The 19,845-nt window shown below is 52.1% G+C and overlaps 2 protein-coding genes across 3 annotated transcripts in view; one reads left to right on the forward strand and one right to left on the reverse strand.

Moving 5' to 3' along the window:
- The first annotated feature begins 7,190 nt into the window (after positions 1–7,190).
- On the forward strand, positions 7,191–10,832 carry LOC127021304 (guanine nucleotide-binding protein G(o) subunit alpha-like). The gene is made up of 3 exons (XM_050904278.1): positions 7,191–7,274; positions 8,369–8,522; positions 10,506–10,832. Exons 1-3 carry the CDS (start codon positions 7,191–7,193, stop codon positions 10,691–10,693), a joined length of 426 nt encoding a protein of 141 aa, XP_050760235.1. The 3' UTR covers positions 10,694–10,832.
- Positions 10,833–14,749: 3,917 nt separating this feature from the next.
- AMFR (autocrine motility factor receptor) overlaps positions 14,750–19,845 on the reverse strand; it is a 30,514-nt gene continuing 25,418 nt past the window's right edge. For both annotated transcript variants that reach the window (XM_050903915.1, XM_050903914.1), the window contains 2 exons: positions 17,901–18,085; positions 14,750–16,350 (listed from right to left, as the gene is read on the reverse strand). In XM_050903915.1, the coding sequence (XP_050759872.1) occupies positions 16,200–16,350; positions 17,901–18,085 (336 nt within the window). In that variant the 3' untranslated portion in view covers positions 14,750–16,199. The remainder of the gene's footprint in view (positions 16,351–17,900; positions 18,086–19,845) is intronic.

The raw sequence follows: 19,845 nt of genomic DNA on the forward strand, positions 1-19,845 counted from the left end.
GGGAAAGGTGTGGAAAGGGCAAGGGTAGCACCCAGCATAGCAAAATGTGGGGGCACAGAGGGGAGGACAAACATGGCTGGGCTATGGTACATGTGGCCATCCGCCTGCCATCACCAAGAGCTCCAGGTGCTGTTGGGGTGAAGGCAGAGGGGAGTGTGAGAGGTGGGGTGTCAACTCTGGGAGCGTGGAGGGACCCTTAGAAGTCCACCCCGAAAGCTTGTTTGGTGTCTGGGTGAGACGGCCACCTCCAAGGTCCCACTCGACGTGGCACCTGGGGGCAGGTAGGCAACGCTGATCCATGCCTCTTCTCTGCCTCTCTTAAAAGTCCATGATCCTGGCAAACATGACTCTTTCCAGGCCAGCCACAAGTTCAGCTGTCCTCTCTTGGGAGCCCAGGCTAGGGGTGTCTTTCAGGTCTCAGGAGGTCTGACTTTTCTCCAGTGCCATGCCTGAGAGGGTCAATATCTCTTTTCTCACTGTGCCCACCTAGGAGAGATGGCGTGAGAGCAGCCTAAAGCAGCACAGCCCAAAGGCAAGGGGCCAGGTGAGCGTCGGTGTGCGGGAGGCAGGGAAAGGAGCAGGTACGGTGGCACGGGACGGAGAGGACCGGCGGGGGAGGTTCGGGGGGGGCAGTTTGGGAGAGAAGTTGCAGAAGGGAGATGAGGCAGGTTGAGGCAGCAGGGAGGACGGGAAGAGAAGGGCACCTGGGAGCTGGAGGAGAGTCCCCATCAGAGGTTGTGCTCTGCCGGGACAGGGCTCATGGGACGTCTGTGACAAAACCCCAGCCAGGGATGTGAGCGGGAGCACCCTGGCTTAAACGGGAGGCCTGCAGAGGAAAACAAGGTGGCTCTCACCCATCTAACCAGCTCACGGCCCAGCATGGTTGGCATCTGTGTCAGTAACCCCCTAAGTAGCATTAAATGATAAAACTGTGTTTAGTATTGTACAGTGAGGACCCACTGCTGCTCTGCTGGACACTAACAGCAATAACGCCAGGTCTCTGCCTCCCCTGCTCCGGCACAAGTGAGTACCCACCTTTCTCTTCACCATCTCGGCCTTAAAATACCTCTGGCGGCATCAGCTCCCACAGAGAGCTGGCTGGCCAGCAAAGCCAGGAGCCCCTCTCTGCTCCTCACGCCACATCCCACCCCCACGTCTTGTGTTCCCAGGTCCCAGCCCCTCTCCCAGCTCCATTTAATGCCGGCACACTCTGCTGTACAACCGTAAACCGAAGGAACACTGAACACAAGGCCTGCGCATGTCATCGTATTTGGTTTAGCTTAGGATTTTCAGAGTCAACGGGAAGGTTTTCCAAAGAAAGGATTCCCAATGGGAAGCACCTGCCCAGTTCTCTGGTTCCTTGGAAGGGACCAGCCGATGGCAATGGGACGGTGCTTCCGCCGCAGGAGGGGCAGGGAATTAGCTGGAGGGATGCAGAGGGACCGGGATGCTCCTGGAGTTTGTCCCATGCGGGTGGCCGAGTCCCACCAGTAACGCCTAGCATCCAAACGGGTGTTGAGTGTCAAAACGAGGGCTGAAAAGCTGAACATCAGTTACATTTGGTACAGAAAGTGTATGTAACTGCTAGACCCAGAGTGCAGCACCAGACCTGTGTGCTGTGGTGCGCTGACGGCTTGCGCTGGCAGCGAGGCAGGTCTTACATTAAGCTCTGTCAGAAGAGTTTGATCAGCAGCACTAGAATTTTGGAGATTTTCTGTTCCCAGCCCTTGCTGTGGGTGACATTTTATCCGAGCGAATAAGTAACAGAAGCTGTTCCCAGTGAAGGCAGCACCAAGCCAAGGCTTCAGGAGTTCCCAGCATAAAGCGCACAGGAGTATTTTGGTAAAGACAATTTAAATTAACTCAACCCCAAACTCTGCCGAATGCAGCCGAGTCACCGGTGCCGGCTCGGTGCGCTTGTGCCGCGCTCCGGGCTGGATTCAGGCAGCCCATTCCCGGCTGTGCCGGCTGGGACATGCAAACCCCCTCCTGCCCCAGCCCCTCCGCAGCTCCGGCTGGTTCCCTGGCATGTTGGTGATAACCAACGGCTGGTGCTCCACGGGGAGAAAAGGGAGAAAAAGAGGAGGAAATGTTGCCACACAGAGCCTTTTCTTTCATTTTCTTTGGCATATTGTATGTCTAAAGCTTCGTTTCAGCTGCTGCTGCTGACATTCCCTCCCTCACACGAGTGTCACGAGGATTCACTGACAAAGGCTGGAAACGGCATTTGGAAGATGAAATGCTTCCAGTGTTAAACCCTACTATTTCTCCCGCTTGATGGCTGTGTATAGATTTTTGTCTCCAGAACGCCTGCCAAAGCATTACTCACCACTGGCTTTCTGCATCTTCCCAAGCCTTTTCTGACAGATGTGCCTTCTGCAGGCAATCTTTTGCCCTGTGCTTTTTGCTAAACACCAGCAATCCTTGCAGCAATTGCCTAGAAAAAAGACCTTGAAATACATCGCCTGCTTTCAAAAGCCCTCTTCTTAATAGCCCCTTGTGCTTTGCAATTGCAATGCTCCGAATCCAGACCCTCAGAGGCCCTGAGTTGTGTTTAATTTGCAGTCTCCACGTAGCAGGGATGTTGCAACTGGTACAGCTGCATCAGAAATCATACCAGGGCATGGGGGACATATTTTAAAAGCACAGAACTAAACCAGCTACGTATACACCCTGCTGCCCTGCAAAGCTAATGTGGGAATTTGCAAAAGATGCCCTTTTTGGGATGCAGGAGGTTTTTAATGACTCAGGTCACTTGTCCAGCAGCAGCATCCGAGGGGCGTCGTGTTGAAAGCAGCGTTAGCGTCTCATAGTGAGCTTCAGACAGCAGCAAAAAGAAAGAAGGAAGCCCCCCCGCTTGCTCTGTCGCAATGAGAGGGTCGGGTGTGTGGAGCCGTGAGACAAAAAAAATGCAAATAGCTCCTTTATTTAAACAACAATTTCAATGAAATAGGGAAACCTGCAGAAGGAAAGCCTTGAAATGAGCCTGCAGATGAGGCTGCAAGGTTAAGCTGCAGAGCACCGTGCTCCTTGAGACGATGCAGTAGCTGGGCTTGTTAGGAGAACTAGCAATAAACACGCACTGGGAAAGCACGTGTTAAAATACAGCCACCTGCTTCAAAGGCCAGCTTTTTCCTTTAGCAAATAAGAGTTCACACTCTCGTTTTTACATACGGCCGGAGGAGGCCAGCCGAGCGGCGGGGCAGCGGGACCACTCGGCGAGGCCATCTGGCCCCTCCGTCTGCCAGCACCGGACTGTCCCTGCTGCCCCTGCCGGGTCCAGCGAGGGGGTCAGTCGGCTTCCCACCACCGCCCTCCCAGAAATTCTTCCAACTACATCTCTCAGGAGTTTTGTACGAGAATTAGCTTCTTGCCTTCCGCCAGCTTTCCTGGATGGCCGGCCAGCCTGTCCCTCCACGGCGGGGAGAGCATCCTCAGCGGGAGGCTGCCATGCCTCCTCGGTAGATGTGATTTTGTTTTACAGGACACTAAAAGTATTAATGAGAGCAGTCTATACCGTAATGTACATTAAAATGTATCTGGTGGTTTTAATCTATTGTGGCACGAGCCCAGTGCTTGCCTGCGAGGGAACGGACTTTGTTCTCAGGGCAGGAATGCAATCTCCAAGAGGTTAGGATGGGACATAGAAGGGGTCCTTTTGCCAAAACATCTCCGTGTGCCCAGTCGCTGCTGTGTAAAGCATCGGGCAGCCCCTCGCCGTGCAGCTCAACGAGGCGCGGGGTTCAGCTGCGGGTGGCAGACATCACCCACAGGGGATTTTGCAGTTGATGCCGTAAAAGGGACCAACCCCGCACTGTTAGCCGCTGCGATGTGTCCGAGTATTTTGTGGCCAAAAAATGTCCTGGAGCGAGGCAGAGTTGTTGAGTTCCTGGGAACAAGGCTGACTGTTTGTCAAGTCGATTAGAGAAGCTTAGTACTAGTGTGTTTGTGTCTTTGTCATGGGCCAGGTTTGTCTTCAGGCTTACGACCAAAAACTCCACAACCATTTCCAAGGAGACTAAAACACTCGTTAACAATCTGACGCTGGAAGCGTCCAGGTCAGCAGAGACGGTGCTACTGAGCAGCATCCTGAGCCACCCAAACCCATCACACGCTTGCATCCCCAATGCACGCACGAGAAAGCAGAGACGTGGTCTGGGTCGCACAAAGGAGCGGACCACGGTCTTGCCTCTACCTCCCCGGAGGCAAGAGCAGACAGAAACACTCTCCCAAAGCGCCCTGAGACTTGAGTGTATGTTATCATTTCTGAGCTCCTGCAATGACACAAGATAATTGATGCTGACAGATATAGGTACGTGACCTATATAAGATGTTACACTGAGAACGTGGCTATGGAAAGGGACTTCTCACAGGACCGCTCATGTCCGAACCAGCAGCCTGTGAGATCTTTATTTGTGCTGCAAAGGCTAGCTCGTGAACACGAGCAAGTATGACCCTTAAACACTGATGGGTTAATAAGCAGAGGACCAAAGCCTCCCGGCTGGCACCCTGCAGGCAGAGGGAGAGGGGAGGGAGCTGGATTGGAGGTAGGGCAAAAACATCTCCATCTCCCAGAGAGGGCAGCTCAGTTCTGCACGGGCACTGGGTGCAGCAGGCATGGGGAGGAGAGAGCCGGGGAGGAGACGGAGGGCTGGGAGCCAGCCCGACGCGCTCTGCCCCGGCCCCTCTCCCACCCAGTGTCTTGGAAGTTAATGTCGAGACCAAATCCTGACTGTCCTGTAGCACAGGCAAGCGGCTCCGGGTCTAAACCCCCTGCTCCAGGTGGGGAGAGGAGATCATAGCGGGTAACAACACGATTTTCAGCATTGCCTGAGTTTCACCAGCTTTTCCAGTGCTGGAGCAACCCGGTGGTGCTGGGCAAGGAAATAGGGTTGTTTAAAGACCAGCCTTTGCCCCGTTAAATAGCTCAGTCCCTAATTTAACATCCTCAGCCCTATTCCCCCCACCTCCCTTTCCCCCCTTCAGCTCAACAAGGGAACAGTGACCATCACCCTGCTTCTGGGCTCCCCGCTCCCCACCACATTTCTTCCCGAAGGATCGCCGGAGGCCGCCACGATTTTCCTTTTGCTGGTTTCCCGCTGAATCGTTTCTCCTGCATGTTTGATGGCCCAAACTGTATTAACTGTAATTTTGTACGAAGAGTGACTGTCCATTGGTTTAATAGAGCATTAGTTATTGTAATAATTTATTGGCTGTCGGTAATGTATTTATTAGTCACAAAATGTTAATAAAGTGCCAGCTCTTTTCTAGTGTGAGAGGGTTTTTATTGTGTCTCCCTTGAGCGCGTCCAGCTTCTCAAGCCCGTTTTTTACCCTACGTGTGTTCCGTGCACACACATGTACGACGCGCGCCCGTGGTGTCAGTCGTCTGCCACAGCCTCATTCACCTGGAAATAAGGAATTTGAAAAGGATATAACCAAAAGGTATTTAATTTCATGTAAGTATTTGGTGGGAAATTTTTTCCTTTGTTTTAAGTAGAACAACTCTACCATGGCTTCTGTTTGTTCCTTGGCTTCTTGAAATTACTCTTCCCCTCCTGAAGTCCCTTGCCCCCATGTATCTATGTCAGACCATCCATGCTTTTCCTCCGGCGCTGCCAGACCCCGCGCTGGCGTCCGTCTGTCCACGTCCGGCTGCCCTTTCGGCACCCATCGGTGGGGATGCTCAGCGCAGGCATTGGCGGGGCAGAGCATCCCCGCCGCCCCATTGCCTCCTCCAACACTTCGGTTGCAAATCTGTTCCACGTAGCAAGCTTTGCATTTCTTTTCTGCCAGCTGAGAAAATGAATTTTTTCTCGCGCGAGACTTGCGAGCCCAGAGGCGGAAGAGCCCTTTCTGGTCCGATTCAATAAACGGTGCTTTTTCCTCCTTGCAGTAACACAGTACTTGGAGCGCCTCTGCCTCTCTTTAAAATAACGCTTGGGCCAGTTTGTTCTTTTATGTTTAAACCAAAGATCTTCCATTATTTGGGTCATGAAATAGAAGCAAAGAATTTGAAGAAACCAAGAGAAAAATTGCCATAAACCTCAGCAAAGGAAAATTAACCATCATTCGTGTTGACTTCACCAATTTCCAGTGATGTAACTTCCGCTGGACCCATCCTCGGACACGTATCCCCATACGTCCCGTCCTGCGGATCAGACAGAATTACGGGCCAGCGCTGAGAAAAACTAACGGCTCCAAGGGAAAGGATTTTTCTTTGTATGTTTATATCGGGGATTTTTAAAAATTTCCTCCAGGACGCCATCCTGCCTGGATCTACTGCACGGGTGCCCAGGGCCCAGAAGTCACCAGGGTTGTTTTCCCCGCACCGGGGATTTTCATTTCCCCAGGCACTTGCTTTATTTCAGCTGCTGCTCCACCAAACACCATCGCTCCTTTATTTAAATAAAATACATACATGGGACAACGCAGGGGATGAACAAGGAAAAAAACGCACCCAGATACTTTCCATGAAAATCTCAAGACCCAGCATTTTTGCAACAGCCACAAGTCAAGAAGAGCGACGTCCTTTTGTGGCAGTTTCTGTTTTCCCCATGAATAAGGCTTTTTTTTTTTTTTTTAAAAGATAAGGATCAAACGAGGTCCCGAGGCTTTGGAAAGTGGCTGCTTGGCAGCCCTTAGCTACTCTTTGTCAAGGAACCGCCAGTGTAATCTCAAAGCCTTTCAAGATGAAATCAGACATCTGCTAAATTTTGCATGCAAAAGCTACAGTTGAAGTGTAGCTAATAAAATGACTCCCTAATAAAACATTCATGGAAAACTCCACAATGTGTAATTGGGTCATCATTTCATTAGGAAACACGTGTGTTCTCGCGAATCTTCCGCAAGTCCAAAGCCCCCCCTTGCTGCGCCTCCAAAAAAAAGAAGGGGGGGGGGGGGGTCTGGGGGGATGTTTGCTGCAGGAGGGTTTCCCACTGGCTACCGAGCACCCTTGCCGCCCCGGAGCACATCTCTGCTGCTCCCAGCTTCACGCAAGGCTCTTCTAAATAGCTGGGTGTCCCCGTGCGAGCGGCAGGCAGCCGAACCAGGACTTGGGGGGCTCAGCCCCAAGCGGGGGTTGCAGAGAGGGGCATGGGGGGGGCGGCCAGCAGCTTCGGACTTCACTAAGCCCCAGTTTTGCAGCAGAAGCTTTGCAAGTTCGAGTAGTAAACTAGGTGGCTATGCGCAATGAAAAAGGCGCACGGACCGCCTAACATGTCTCCCGAAGTTGCCAGCGGAGCAGCAGGGAATGGCTTTCTGTTCATCCCAAGAGCAAGTTAACGACGGAGAAAATTTTTCAGAGCTCCTAGAGAGCCATATCCCTCCTGTCCAGCGGCCCCACGGCCGTGCGAGTGAAGCACGAAAACACTCTGCTCGATGGTGCCCTGCGACAGCCGATCGGCACAGGACAACCTCACCTCCTCCTCCTTCTCCTGTCCTTCTGTCCGCTCTCCGCTCCTTTCTGGTAACAACTCCTGTAGCATGGGGAAAAAATGGCTTTATACAGCTTTTGTCCACATGTGAAAGGACAATTTTAAAAAAATGACAGCTTTTAGAGATTTGCCTCTATTTACGCTCTTACTAAAACTCTTCCACGCTTAAAGTCTGCCTGGAGCAGCCCGCCAGCCCGGAACACTCAGGAGAGCGGCGAGGTGGGCTGGCAGAGGCACCTGCGTTGGTCTCCATCATGCAGCAGCACTGGGATTTCTTAGCAGCGACCCGGCCACCACCGTGGCATTTTCAAAGACAGACTGAAGCCTTTTCCAGGGGTGCAAGGGCCCAGCTGGGACAGGACCTGCCCCAGCCTCCGGGCAATCCCTCGGCACCGGTCTTGCCACAACGGCGCAAGTACCCTTCCAGGCGGGTCCATAGGGCCACCCCGAGATGGCCAAAACTCCCTCCGTCCCAGTCCCTGTGCCCAGTGCATCCCAGCTGCTGGCTGGCGCTGTCTGTCCATCCTTTATTTAGGCTCTGCGAGTGATGCTTCAGGGGTGCCCAGCCCCTGAAGAGATGCAGGCGAGACCAGAAAGCTGCAGCCCCCTTTCCCAGCTCCTCAGTTTATGCAGGGGATGAGAAGGGGGGGGGGTTCTGCTCTTTCTCGAAGCTTCAGGTGTCAGCCCTGCTAGAGCAGCCGCAGGGGCTCTGCGGGGAGGCAGCGGAGGATCAGCTGCATCCTACAGCCTGGATGAGAGCAACACCCTGTCTCCTCCACCTTTGTAACCATCTCACGTTTACCACTGTCTTATTTTAGAGATTTTTTGCTTTCGAAGCATTTCAATTCAGAAAAATGTTCTCCTCCCCTCTAACTCTCTCTTTCTCTTTGCCTTTCTCTCTCCCCTCTCCTCCCTCCATGCTCCCCATTGCAGAACCGCATGCACGAATCTCTCATGCTCTTCGACTCCATCTGTAACAACAAATTCTTCATCGATACCTCCATCATTCTCTTCCTCAACAAGAAAGACCTATTTGCCGAGAAGATCAAGAAATCGCCTCTGACCATCTGCTTCCCTGAATACACAGGTATGTGCCGGGGCTGAGGCGGCACAGCCCGGCGTGACGCCCACCACCGCGCTGCCGGGGCTGGGGGGGGCTGCGTCTCGCCCCAGAGGTGGGCAGGGGGACGGAGGGGACAAGGCGCCTTTATGGGGGGGCAAAAGCACTGCCCACCTTCGAGAGCCGCGGTGCAGCTCCGGCACGCCACTCGTGGCGTGGGGTTGTGTCCTGCGTGCGGTCAGTTCTTGTGGCAAAGGTGCACGACCAGCTGATGGGACAGAGGGATGGTCAAGATGATGGTCAAGATGATGGTCAAGATGATGGTCAAGATGATGGTCAAGATGATGGGTTGACACAAATGGAGGCGAGCTTTAATGAGTCTGGCCACAGGGAGCTGTGGAAAGGAGAAGCCCTGGTGAGAGCCGACTGCCCGCTACTTGAGCCATCCTGTTTGCTGATGGTTCCTGAGAAGCTCCTGCTAGAGGAGCCAAGACTCGTGGTCCTCCAAGCTGCATCTCCCGTTTGCGTCCTCCCAGGAGTGCCTTTGTGCAGGGTACAGTTGGGGAAGGAAAGAGCCCCTTTACAGCAGAAATCTGTGAAACCACAAGAGAATCATATGTTTTGAAGTGAAACCAACGTGGATTGGGGAAAAGAAGAAAAACCAAGAAAATGGGGTAAGAATAGATATCCCTTCCGAATTCTCTAAATCAGTTCAGATTCGGAGGCTCCAGCATCCCCTACAAATACTTGAATGTCTCTGAACTATTTCACCCAGAGCACACCCACCCTGGACGCCGGACCCTGGGGACAAGGGGGTCCCCCAGCAAGATGACACCCATTCTCCTACAGCATAAGAGTACCGGCGTTTCCACCCGGAGGTTTTTAGGCTTCTCCATCATGAAAGCAGCAGTACTTTTTCCCAGCCACCTGGTGGGACATCCCAAACTATCCCACATGGAGCTGTATGGCACATCCCAGCTACCCCAGGGAGGGGAATGGCCTGGTGGCACCGGGCCACCTCCCCTCTCCTTTGGCCACCCGCCGCATCGGGAAGGAGGGGAACCAGCAAGCTGGAAAAGGAAAATAAATCTCCAGATAACAGCAGCTCTTCCAAAGGCGATTTCAGGGGCGTAATTCAGGCTTTGTGGCTTCCCGTGAGGGGCCAGGCACAGCCACTCTCGCTGCCGTAAGCAGCTTAATGCAACAATGCACATTTTTCGGCTCAAACATCTGGCCCCTCTCCAGCCCGCCTGACAAAAGCGAACCTCCCTGGTCGGCCGAGCAAACGGGCAACGACGGCGCATCCCCGAGCAGCTCCTGCCCCACCGCCGCCACCACCACCACCCCTCGCCCATCCCGAGACTCCCACCCAGCCCAGGCATCGCCCCGACAGCACGCAGAGGGGCTCAGCCAGCACCCACGGGTGATGTTGGAGTGGCCACCAACCCTCCCGGCCATCCCTCCCCCTGCCTGCCTGGCCGGGGGGCCACCAGGCCCCCGGCCTTTCTCTCCCCTCCCTTCCACGCTCCCTTGGGACGGGCACGGCGGGATGCGCCACGGGGACTCACCGGCGATGCCAGGGCAGCGGCGATGCCAGGAGGAGCATCCCTTGGGCACGGCCTGGCCGGGCGCAGCTGGGAGCTGCTGCTCTTCCCCAGGGGCAGAAAAAGGGAGCGGGCAGGGAGGGCAAAGCAGAGGCACCTGGGGAGGGAGGGGTCTCCAACAGAGCCCAGGTGCTCTGCGATTTGGGGGAAAAGAGAGGGGAAATGGGGCAGAATGGGGTGGAAAAGGGTAGGTGGGGGGGAAAGGAGGGAGTTGGGGGGGGGAAAGGGGTAAATGGACCCTGCTGAGGGGTGAATTGGGGGGAAAAAGTGGAAAATAAATAGGTTTTACCTGTCTTTTTTTAGAAATAAAGCACTTTGCGAGCAGCGAGGGGCCGGGGGCGGTGCGGGAGGGTGGTGGCCGGCGGCCCTGACGCCCCCGCTCTGTCCCCCCCGCCTCTGCCCGCAGGTCCCAACACCTACGAGGACGCGGCCGCCTACATCCAAGCACAATTCGAAAGCAAAAACCGCTCCCCCAACAAGGAGATTTACTGCCACATGACGTGCGCCACAGACACGAACAACATCCAGGTGGTATTTGACGCCGTCACCGACATCATCATTGCCAACAACCTGCGGGGCTGCGGCTTGTACTGACCCCGGCGGCGCAAAGCGACTTCTTTGGTGGCGGTCCCGGCGCCAGGAGAGAAAAGAAACAAAAAAATAACGAATAAAAAAAAAAAAACAACCCAACCCAACGCAACCACACACAGACACACACAAACACACGCGCGCGCGGGAAGAAAAGAAAAAAAAAAAAAAAGAGGCGAAACAAAACGGAAAAAACCAGATTGAATGAGAGAAAAAAAAAATCGTAATCATAATCATGCAAGTTGGTAAATAAAAAGGCATAAGGAAAAATTATATATATACGTATATATATATATAAAAAAAAATCCACACCCACCTTTTTAGTTTGTCTGAAGGAGCTGTGGGCAGAGCCCATTCCCCCGGCAGCCCCCAGCCCTCCCTCGCACCGTCCCCCGGTGTCACAGCCTGGCGGGGAACCCTGGGGGCCGGGGGGGCTCTGCCCGGCCCCGCCACCCCAGCAGCTCCCAGGGCATCCCCCCTGCAGGGCGCTGGTACCCGGCCGGGGGGAGAGGGGGCAAAGGGGCATCTCCCGGGGTCACCCCACGGCGAAAGCGGGGCCGGGTCCTGCCCGTGCCCCCGCCGTGGCCGTGCCGGTGCTCCTGTCCGGGGGGGGGGAAGGCTTCCTCTCCCATGAGTTATTTGACCGTGGGGTTTTATTTTTTAATTATTATTATTATAATTAAGTATTGTGGGTTGGCTTTTTTAATTATATTATTATTATTATTGTTATTTTTATTTCCAGCGTGAGGAAGGCTGGGCTGCCCCCGCCTGACCCCGGCCCCGCTGCCGCCCCCAGCCCGGGCGAGCCGCTGCCTCCAGAAACTAAAAGATACATTTTTAAACAAAAAAAAAAGGAGGGGAAAAAATTGAAAACTGCCCCCTGGCCATGTGTCGTAGCTCGAAAGGGAAACAGCAACAGCAACAACAAGATCTTTTCCCATTCCCCATCCTGGCTGTTTTGGGAGGAAGGCTGCGGTGGGAGCATCCTCCTGCCGCTCCCCCTCCGGGGTTTGGGGGTTTTTTTGGGTCAGATTTTTTTGAATTCCCACCCGGCTTTAGGCCAAAGCCCTCGCTAGCCGGGAGCCGGCGGGTTTTTCCCCCATTTTCACTCCCTCCTGGTTTAACAACTCCCTGCTCCCAGTCGCTGCTCACCTCTCCAGGTTCATATCCAAAAGCACCGCTCAGCCACGCCGGACAGGCTTCCTCCCCTCGCCCCCTCCTGCGGGGCCGACCGGGAGGCGTCGGGGAGGGCTATACATAGATATATTTTTTATTTTACCTTTTTTTTTGTTTGTTTTTGGTTTAGGGGGTTTTTTTTGGTTTTGTTTGGTTTTTATTCATTTTTAACTCTTTCCAGTGAACGCTTTTTTGTGCTGCTTTTTTCGCCCTCCCCCCGCCCCAGTCCTCTCTCCCTTATAGTGAGTGGTGTTTTTTCTCTCTCATGTGGGGATGTTTGTGCTGCAAAAAAAAAAAAAAAAAGGAAAAAAAAAGAAAAAAAAACTTAAAAAACAAACTTAAAAAAAAAAGGCAAGAATGAAAATAATTTAAAAATTTTAAAAAACACACACAAAACCACAAAAAATAATTTAAAAAAAAACCAACAAAAATCGAATGTAGTGTTTACATTGAAGCCACCGTTTTCATGACCAATCCTTCGTCATTTCTACTTTGATTAGTAACCAGACGTCTTCACGGTTTCACTTTTACGAGTTACCTTTGCTGAAGAAAAGCAGTCACACCTGTTTAAAAGAAAATGAATAAATAAAGAGGAAACTAAAAAAAAAATAAAAATATTATATATATATATATATAAAGCGCCAGGTCTTTCTAAGCCTTTCTATTACCAATCAGTGAGGTTTCTGTGATATATTACACACTGCCAATCTCTTTCTCTGACTAATGGAAAAATTCATGTGTAGCTCAATAAAGAGAATGTTTGTCTGTACCCCGGGCTCTCCCCTCCCGCGCCTCCGCCTGCTTCTTTCCCCCCGCGCCTGCCCCTGCCTCCTCCCTAAGGGAGGAAGGAAAAAAATACTAAAAATCCGATTTTGGGGGGGATTTGCTGCTGGTAGCACAGGCAGGAGGGGCTGAGCTGAGAACTGGGTGTAAATCTTGGGGAGGCGGTATGTGGAAGACCTTTCAGACAGCTCAGGTTGCTTCAGAACATCACCGGGAGCGAAAATCCCCCCCCAAAAAACTCCCCAAGCAAGAAAACATTTTTCCTTCTTTTGGGAATGCAAAGACAGTCATCAGGGTGAGTCCTTCGGTTTGTGGCAACATCAGAAACCCCACAACGTGCGAGTTTTTCCCCCGAAGATACAGAGGAAGGTTCTCCAAGAAAGTTTCTCCCTGCTGCAGGAGCAATGCGGGGTTTGTTTGGGGTTGGGGTTTTTTTTTCCACTATTTGGGGTTTCCTTGCAGTGTGTGTGGTGGGGCTACTGCGCTCGCCGTCCCCTCCCGAGCCACAGGAACGCTTCCAAACCCCGCGGGACCACGCGGCCCATCAGCAAACCCGGTGAGGGAGCCGTAGGGAAGGTCTCCCAAACAACCAGGACCCCCCACCTCGGCTTTACGCCGGGCCACCCATCGAACTTCACACACGGTTAGCGAAGCCGCTCCGTCACGCAGCAGCATCTCCTGACCAACGTGGTCTCTTCAAGGTTCCTGCTGTTTGCAGCGATCCAGAAGTAGCTCGCATCGGCACTGGGGAAGTCGATCAAGCTTCTCCTCGGATGACCTCCCTTTCCAGGGAAGCGGAGCTAGCCAAGAGGCCACCACTGGCCCCTGCGCTGCTCTGCCCAAGCCAGCCTTTCATCGCTGAAGCAGGGCATTTTGCAACGGTGCCGCAGGCAAGAATGCCATCCAGCGGCTGGCCGGGGCCCGCTCCCGAGGGAGCAAAGGGAAGAGCAGCCGGGAAAAGGTCAGGAATCCAACAGGAGGAGGAGGTAAGGCCAGAAGGAAAAGCCCAAGAGCCTCTGAAACATCCCCAGCCCTCCTTGGTTCAGTTCGGGGAGCCTCCCTCCACCCGCGCAAGCCGAGCAGCCCCGTTACTCGTCTCTGTTGCAGCCCGAGCAATTGCAGGATCTTGGGCGAGAGGCGTTCACGCAGGACAGGCTCACGGCATCTTCTCCTTCCCCACTGACCTGCTGCTGGGCGAAGGAACTGGGTTCCACAGCAGGGTCCCTCAGCACGCAGAGGGAGGGCTGGTGGCCGAGCAGAGCTGCTTTACCGGCACCTTTCCAGGTACTTTTTTTGTAGCAGTGAAATTTGGGGTGGGCAAGGTGCCACACGGCTCACAGAGCACCAGAAGCAGGCGGAGGTGGTTTGCGTACCACTGCCGCCCAGCGAATCCCCGGGGAACCAGGGGCTCGTCACCTTCTGTGTTTGAGGAGGGGGAAGGACAAACCTCTTCAGGGCACAGCGCTCCCTTCCCCGGGAAGGTGGGCAGGCTGGGAGAGGACAGGGTGAGGTGGCGGAGATCTTGCAAGCCCAAAGCTAGGTCAAGCCCTGCCCTGCCTGCAGGCATTCCCTCTGCTGAGATGAAGCTGGAGTCATTTTGCATCATCACGTACAAAATGCATCATGATGTACAAACTCTCCCAGAAGTGCAGCAAGGAGGAGAAACTCAAGGAAACCCGGACACCCCCCCGAGAAGGATTTGTGTGCTGTTTTCTCCTCTCCGCTCTGCGCTCCCAGAGTTACGCCGACTCTGCTGCTCGAACCAAGACCCAAACTCTGTACTGTTCACACGTACAATCGCTCTCATCCCTTCCATACGCTGCCAGGCAGTTCAAAACCCCACTTTATTTTTACAGTCCCTCGAGACACTATTTCTCTTCCATTTCCACATTCACAGCAGACTGAATTCCAGCAGCCGTCACTGCTCTGCAACCCGAGGCTTGGGAAAATGTTCCTAAACCCGGCGTTAGGCGGCTGTGCTCCCCTTCATCGCGATAGAAAGGGGGAACCGAAGGGGATCAAAGCGCAGGTGCCCCACGTGCAAACCCAACACACGCCAGGAACACGAGAAGTCGCGCTACAGAAGTTTCCAAACGATTTCCAACACTGACCAAGATTTTATTTTGGTTTTGTTTTTTTTTTTTTTTAAACAATAGAAACAAAACAGCTGTGCTCTGAGCAAAACCAAAGATCTCAAAAAAAAAAAAAAATTCTTCGAAGTTTACTAATAGCATTGCAAGGTAAGGCTTCCCAAAGAGTTTTATTGAAATAAATTATTTTCACCTAAACATCGATGCAACTCCTCTCATTAAATTCACCTTCAAATGTCCTAAAAACCAACAGTAAAAAGAGTTACCAACAATTCTAGGTAATACTGGGCTCCTTCTAAAGGACAGTGATACTAGAACGCACTCTTCAGAAGTTTAAAAATTAAGTCACTGCCATGTAAAATTCAACTACGCAAGCTAGCATCGGCGGCTCCAGGCGGCTCTCGTGTCCAAAGTTCTTTAGCAAAATCAGAGGTGAGCAGGTGGGGCTGCAGCCAGGCCGAGGTCCAGCTGCCCCAATTCCTCCAGTCTTTCTGAATAAACTCACGGTGAAGGTGTGGGGTTAAAAAGGAAATAAAAAGCAAGATAGCGGAGCTATCTCCGTGAAGTCTCATCCGTGTCGCTCTGGAGTCCAGAACAGGCAGGTTTTTCTACCGCGCTCCCTTGGCTTACGGTAACACTGAGCTGCCGGGGCCGTAACCTCGCCCGACGCCCCCTCTTCTTCACTCGATTCCCCTCGGTCTCGCCCTTGTTTCTGGCCATAAAAGGCAAAGGAAAATAGCGCAGCCCCGGGGAGCGAACAGAGCCAGACGTCTGCCGGTGCAGAAGAGCCCAGCAACGGTAAACAAACTCTTTTATGCTGGAATCGATGTGAATCGGCGCTTCGCTGCACAATTCATGAATTTGGTTTTTTCTGCGTTATGTAGCCAGACAACTTGGGTCCAGTCGAGGACCCGACTTCCCAGCGACGCTACCCTAGCCCTTCAAGCCGGCCTACGTAACACCCTTCGCTGTCGACACGAACAGGGACCGAAGAGCGGGCGCCTGCTCATCTGACGCAGGGTTTGCTGCAAATTTCTAAGCTTTCTTCCCTCTTGGAGTAACTCTCCCTGATCTCGAGCTGAACACGCCAGTGCCCTCCGCGACCTGCGCCCACAGCTGCTAATTCGGAACACGCTTTCCCCAGCCTCTGCTGTGCACTCAGCCTAATACCTCATGCTAGCTGCAGAAATCACGCCCGTAGTTTAGAAATTGCCTTTTGTTTGTGGAGGGGATCAACGTCACATAGAAAATATTACAAAAAAGGTTAATTTGTCAGCTGTCCAAACATTATTAGACCACATGCTTTATACAGCAGAGAGGCAGCCAGCTCACTCGGCAGCACAGCTAGCTGAACTCTGAAGAGACACTTTCCTGCTGGTATAGAAAGCGCAGGGGGGTTTTTTTGTATTTAATTTATTTATTCAGCATTGCTCACGAGGAGGAGGAAGGAGGGGCAACGAGCGCTAAGAGTTCTGCTGCATCTGAAGTCTCCGTTCGGCGGCGGCGGCGAGCGTCCTGCGACGCAGGGTGACGGGATCGGCGGACGCTCCCTCAGGCGGGGGAGAGGGCTTCTCTGTGGTCAACTCCTCATCGGAGGTTTTGTTTAAGTAACGCCTGCAAGAGGAAAAAGGAAAAGATGGGTGAGCAGAGCAGAGCAGAGCACTTTGGGTCTGGAAAATACTTCACTGGTACATCCGCAAAGGAAGGGAGGGTGCAAGGCACACTGAAAGCAGGAAAATACCTTGATAAAAGCACACACGAGCTACGTACTCAAAAAAAAAAAAAAAGAAAAAAAAGGCCCGTATAACCTACGACAGACTTTGCAGAGCTGGCAGAAGCTCTTAGTTTTTGTGCAAGATCCTCGTGCCTGTGGGAGGGAGCCAGTTCTAAAGGCGGGGGCTCTACTCTCAACTCAAGAGCTATTCACCGAGACTGCAGGTGAGTCACTGAATCTCTCCGTCCCCGTTATTCCACCACTTGTAAGACGCTGGCAGTGTCTACCACGAGAAGTCGCTCCCTGATGACAACGAGTAAGCCTTTGACAGAAGGAGTACTAGGGCTGCAAAGCGTAAGGTAAGGCAAAAATAAAAGGAGGCAGCTGCCAGAGTTAACGCGCCAATGGATTTTTACACTCAGTGACAAAATACAGCAGTTTGCACTTCCGCAGCTCTTCAGTGCAGGAAGGGAACCAGTAAAGCAGAAAGTCAAAAATACTTTGTCTCCCTAAATGACATTTTTCAAACATCAAGGAAAAATTATTCTAGGAGCAAGCCTATTTATAGACAAACTCTTACAAGGTGTCACACCCCCACTTATTGATATGAAGGCATTTCAGAGTGAAAAAAAAAGAGAAAAGGCGGCAGGTAGCCTGATAACACCAAAGGATGCACAACTCAGGGCAGTTTTTGTAGACCCTTTCAGTAGTCTCCCTGCGACACAAAGGAAGGGACAACATTTGTTACGAATGCTACAAAGTTTTCTCTACATCACTAAAGCACTTTTCCTTCTCTTTTTAATCAGCAGCTGGATGCTAGTAAAGTTCACCGACATGACTGGAAGACGTGAAAAAAGTTAAATTCTACCTCTAACACCTATTACTAGTCGGGCTAAGAGAAACAGTTAAAGCTGGCCTCTCTCTCTCCAGTGGTGTTGAAGCTGGTCATGAGCTCCTCTGGCGTGCGTCAGTAAGTGGTCACCTGTCGACTCGATGCCGCTTTGTGCTTAAGACACTTGCTCTGCATTTGGAAAGAGCGGTGCCCGACAGTAATTTCAGCTGTAACAGCCCGGGCAGCGCGGGCTGGCACCTACGCCAGGAGCCAAGCTAAAGATGGCTAGAGGACTCAACACAAGTAATGCGTTCTCACTTATTAGAGGCTCAGACTGAAGCCCGTTGAAGCTGGAGAAATCATCCTCTGATTTCAAAGAGCTTTGGATCAGCCACTTAGGAAGCTGTGTACATGTTGGGACACACGATGCTATTTCACAATCGGTTTTATCAGCGGCGGTTGTCTTAAACAGCACTCTGAGCCTGCTGCAGCAGACGTATTCATTCCTCTTACTGCTTTTTGCATCAACCCAGGCTCTCAGTGGTCATAATCCATTTGAAACCCATTCTGAGGGACTATAACCGAGCGGCCAGGCCGGAGTTTTAGGAAGGAACATACTTTCGAGCTTGCTGCAACAAGTCCTCCTTCCGCTGAACCAACATACGCTGCCTTTCATCAGCTGACTTGGAAAAGCGACTTCCCCTGGCCTCAAAATCTTCCGCTTCACTAGGCTCTGCTTCCATTTCACTGAATTCCACCATTTCTTCCAGTCTTGAGTTGAGTTCAAGTGGCACTCTCTCAGTCTAAGAGAAAAGGAAAAAAGTCGTTAAGTCTTTGCAAAATTTGCTAACAGGGCTTCTTTGCATCAAATCAACAAGCTACAAAGAACTGTCATTTTCAGAGGCATTGGAAGAAACTAGATTCTCACCTGCTGTACCCAATTCCCTTGGGCTCCTTTGAAAACCCCAGCCAAAATACAGAACAAAGCTATTTCAAAACATGTTCAAAGAGCCTGCGTTCTATAACGCTGTATCTTTTATGCCATGTTTGAAAGTAATCTCAAAGACAAACATTAATTACTCATAATTAATGCTCTATGAAAATGGGGCATTTGAAATACTCAGATTCCGCAGCTGACTTGACAAGCAATGCAACAGTAAAGAGTTGAAAAAGCAGAAATCCATACACTAAGGAAAGAATAGCAAATGTATTTGCAAAGAGGATGTGTGCGTGAGAAGGGAATTTATGAGGCTTCGGTTCACTGGGTTCTGCAGCACCCAAATTATCGTGTATTCGGGCTGCCGGAGCAAGGCTGGCAACTGTCCCAAGCACGGCGTGTCAAGAAGAGAAGCTGGCAGCCCCGCACATAGTACCTCTTCACCCTTGACAGCTGGCCGACAACACTAACGTGAAAATTGAGCTGATGAATGATGACGCTGGCGAACTAGCATAGGTGAAACAGCATATCCTGATCGCATCCTGTCATATACGATCACATCAGCTCCGCGATGGGAAAGCAAGATGTTACTGAGCGTGGCAGCGTCAAGAAACAAATCACCTCGATGAAGTGCTTAAGGGTTTCGCCATCATTTGGTATCCCAGAGGATTACTCAAACAAGTAGGATGCATCAGAGAGGTATTAGCCAAGTCAGCTCCTACCGCCGCTTTTTGGGCCTTTGGCGTACGCGCCGCAGGAGCCTCGACAGCCGGTTACGTGGGCACCGCAGCGGGACCGCTGCTCGAGTCCCAACAGCCCGGCCTCAGCAACGCACAGGTTTCAGCAGCTGATGTGCAAAACAAGTTGAGTCATTCCAAAGCCCTAGAGACGTACCAGCAACGCCATCTCCTTGACGCAACGCCTCCAGAGAGCAAAAACCAAGACAAACGTCACTTCCCATCAACCAGGTGAACCAAGCGGGAATGCCAGGGCCCAAGCCAGAGCAGTACGAACGCTGCAACCTCAAACACAAGTACATGTGTTCAGCCTATTTCAGCAAAACCCCCAGCACGCTGGAATTTACAGAAGGGCTCCCCGTAGCAGACGCACTAATGCACTGGGATAACGCGGTGGGATCCTGTTGGACTGCCTCAAAGCAATGCCACATCCGAAGAGGAGGAAGCGAGAGCTCCACAGAACGATCTCATGGATTTTTACCCAGGGCCAGGCCGACCTCGGCAGACCCAGGAGAACGGGTATGGAGCAACCTGACCGCTGCTTCCGATTACCACGCAGGTGGGCACGGAAAAGGGGAGCTCTGCTGGGTGAAGCAGTGAGGAGGGCACTCATTATGGCTGATGTTCAGACAAGATCACTTTTTTTTTTTCCCCTTGGACCATTTGCATCAGAAGGTGCAAGCTAGCTCACTTAAGGTTTTGAGGTTTTTTTGTAATGTTACAAAGATGCAAAAATCAATACCCAGAGCCCATTCCTCTATCTGAGCACAAGAGTGGTTACTGAGGAGGTTTTAGAGACAAAAATATCAAAACTAATTGCAGTAAAGGTTCTGACAAGCCTCAGTATGACAGCAGATCTCAGATGCAGAAACCTGTACGCTACAGAAAC

Source organism: Gymnogyps californianus, chromosome 12 (assembly GCF_018139145.2).
Source record: "Gymnogyps californianus isolate 813 chromosome 12, ASM1813914v2, whole genome shotgun sequence".
Lineage (NCBI taxonomy): Eukaryota > Metazoa > Chordata > Aves > Accipitriformes > Cathartidae > Gymnogyps > Gymnogyps californianus.

Bases quoted from the DNA above. Each gene is read 5' to 3' on its own strand.
- LOC127021304 (XM_050904278.1), top strand. From the start codon at position 7,191: ATGAAAAAGGCGCACGGACCGCCTAACATGTCTCCCGAAGTTGCCAGC. The intron at 7,275-8,368 runs GCAAGTTAACGA...TCCCCATTGCAG, and splicing joins GCTTTCTGTTCATCCCAAGA to AACCGCATGCACGAATCTCT. The intron at 8,523-10,505 runs GTATGTGCCGGG...CTCTGCCCGCAG, and splicing joins CTGCTTCCCTGAATACACAG to GTCCCAACACCTACGAGGAC.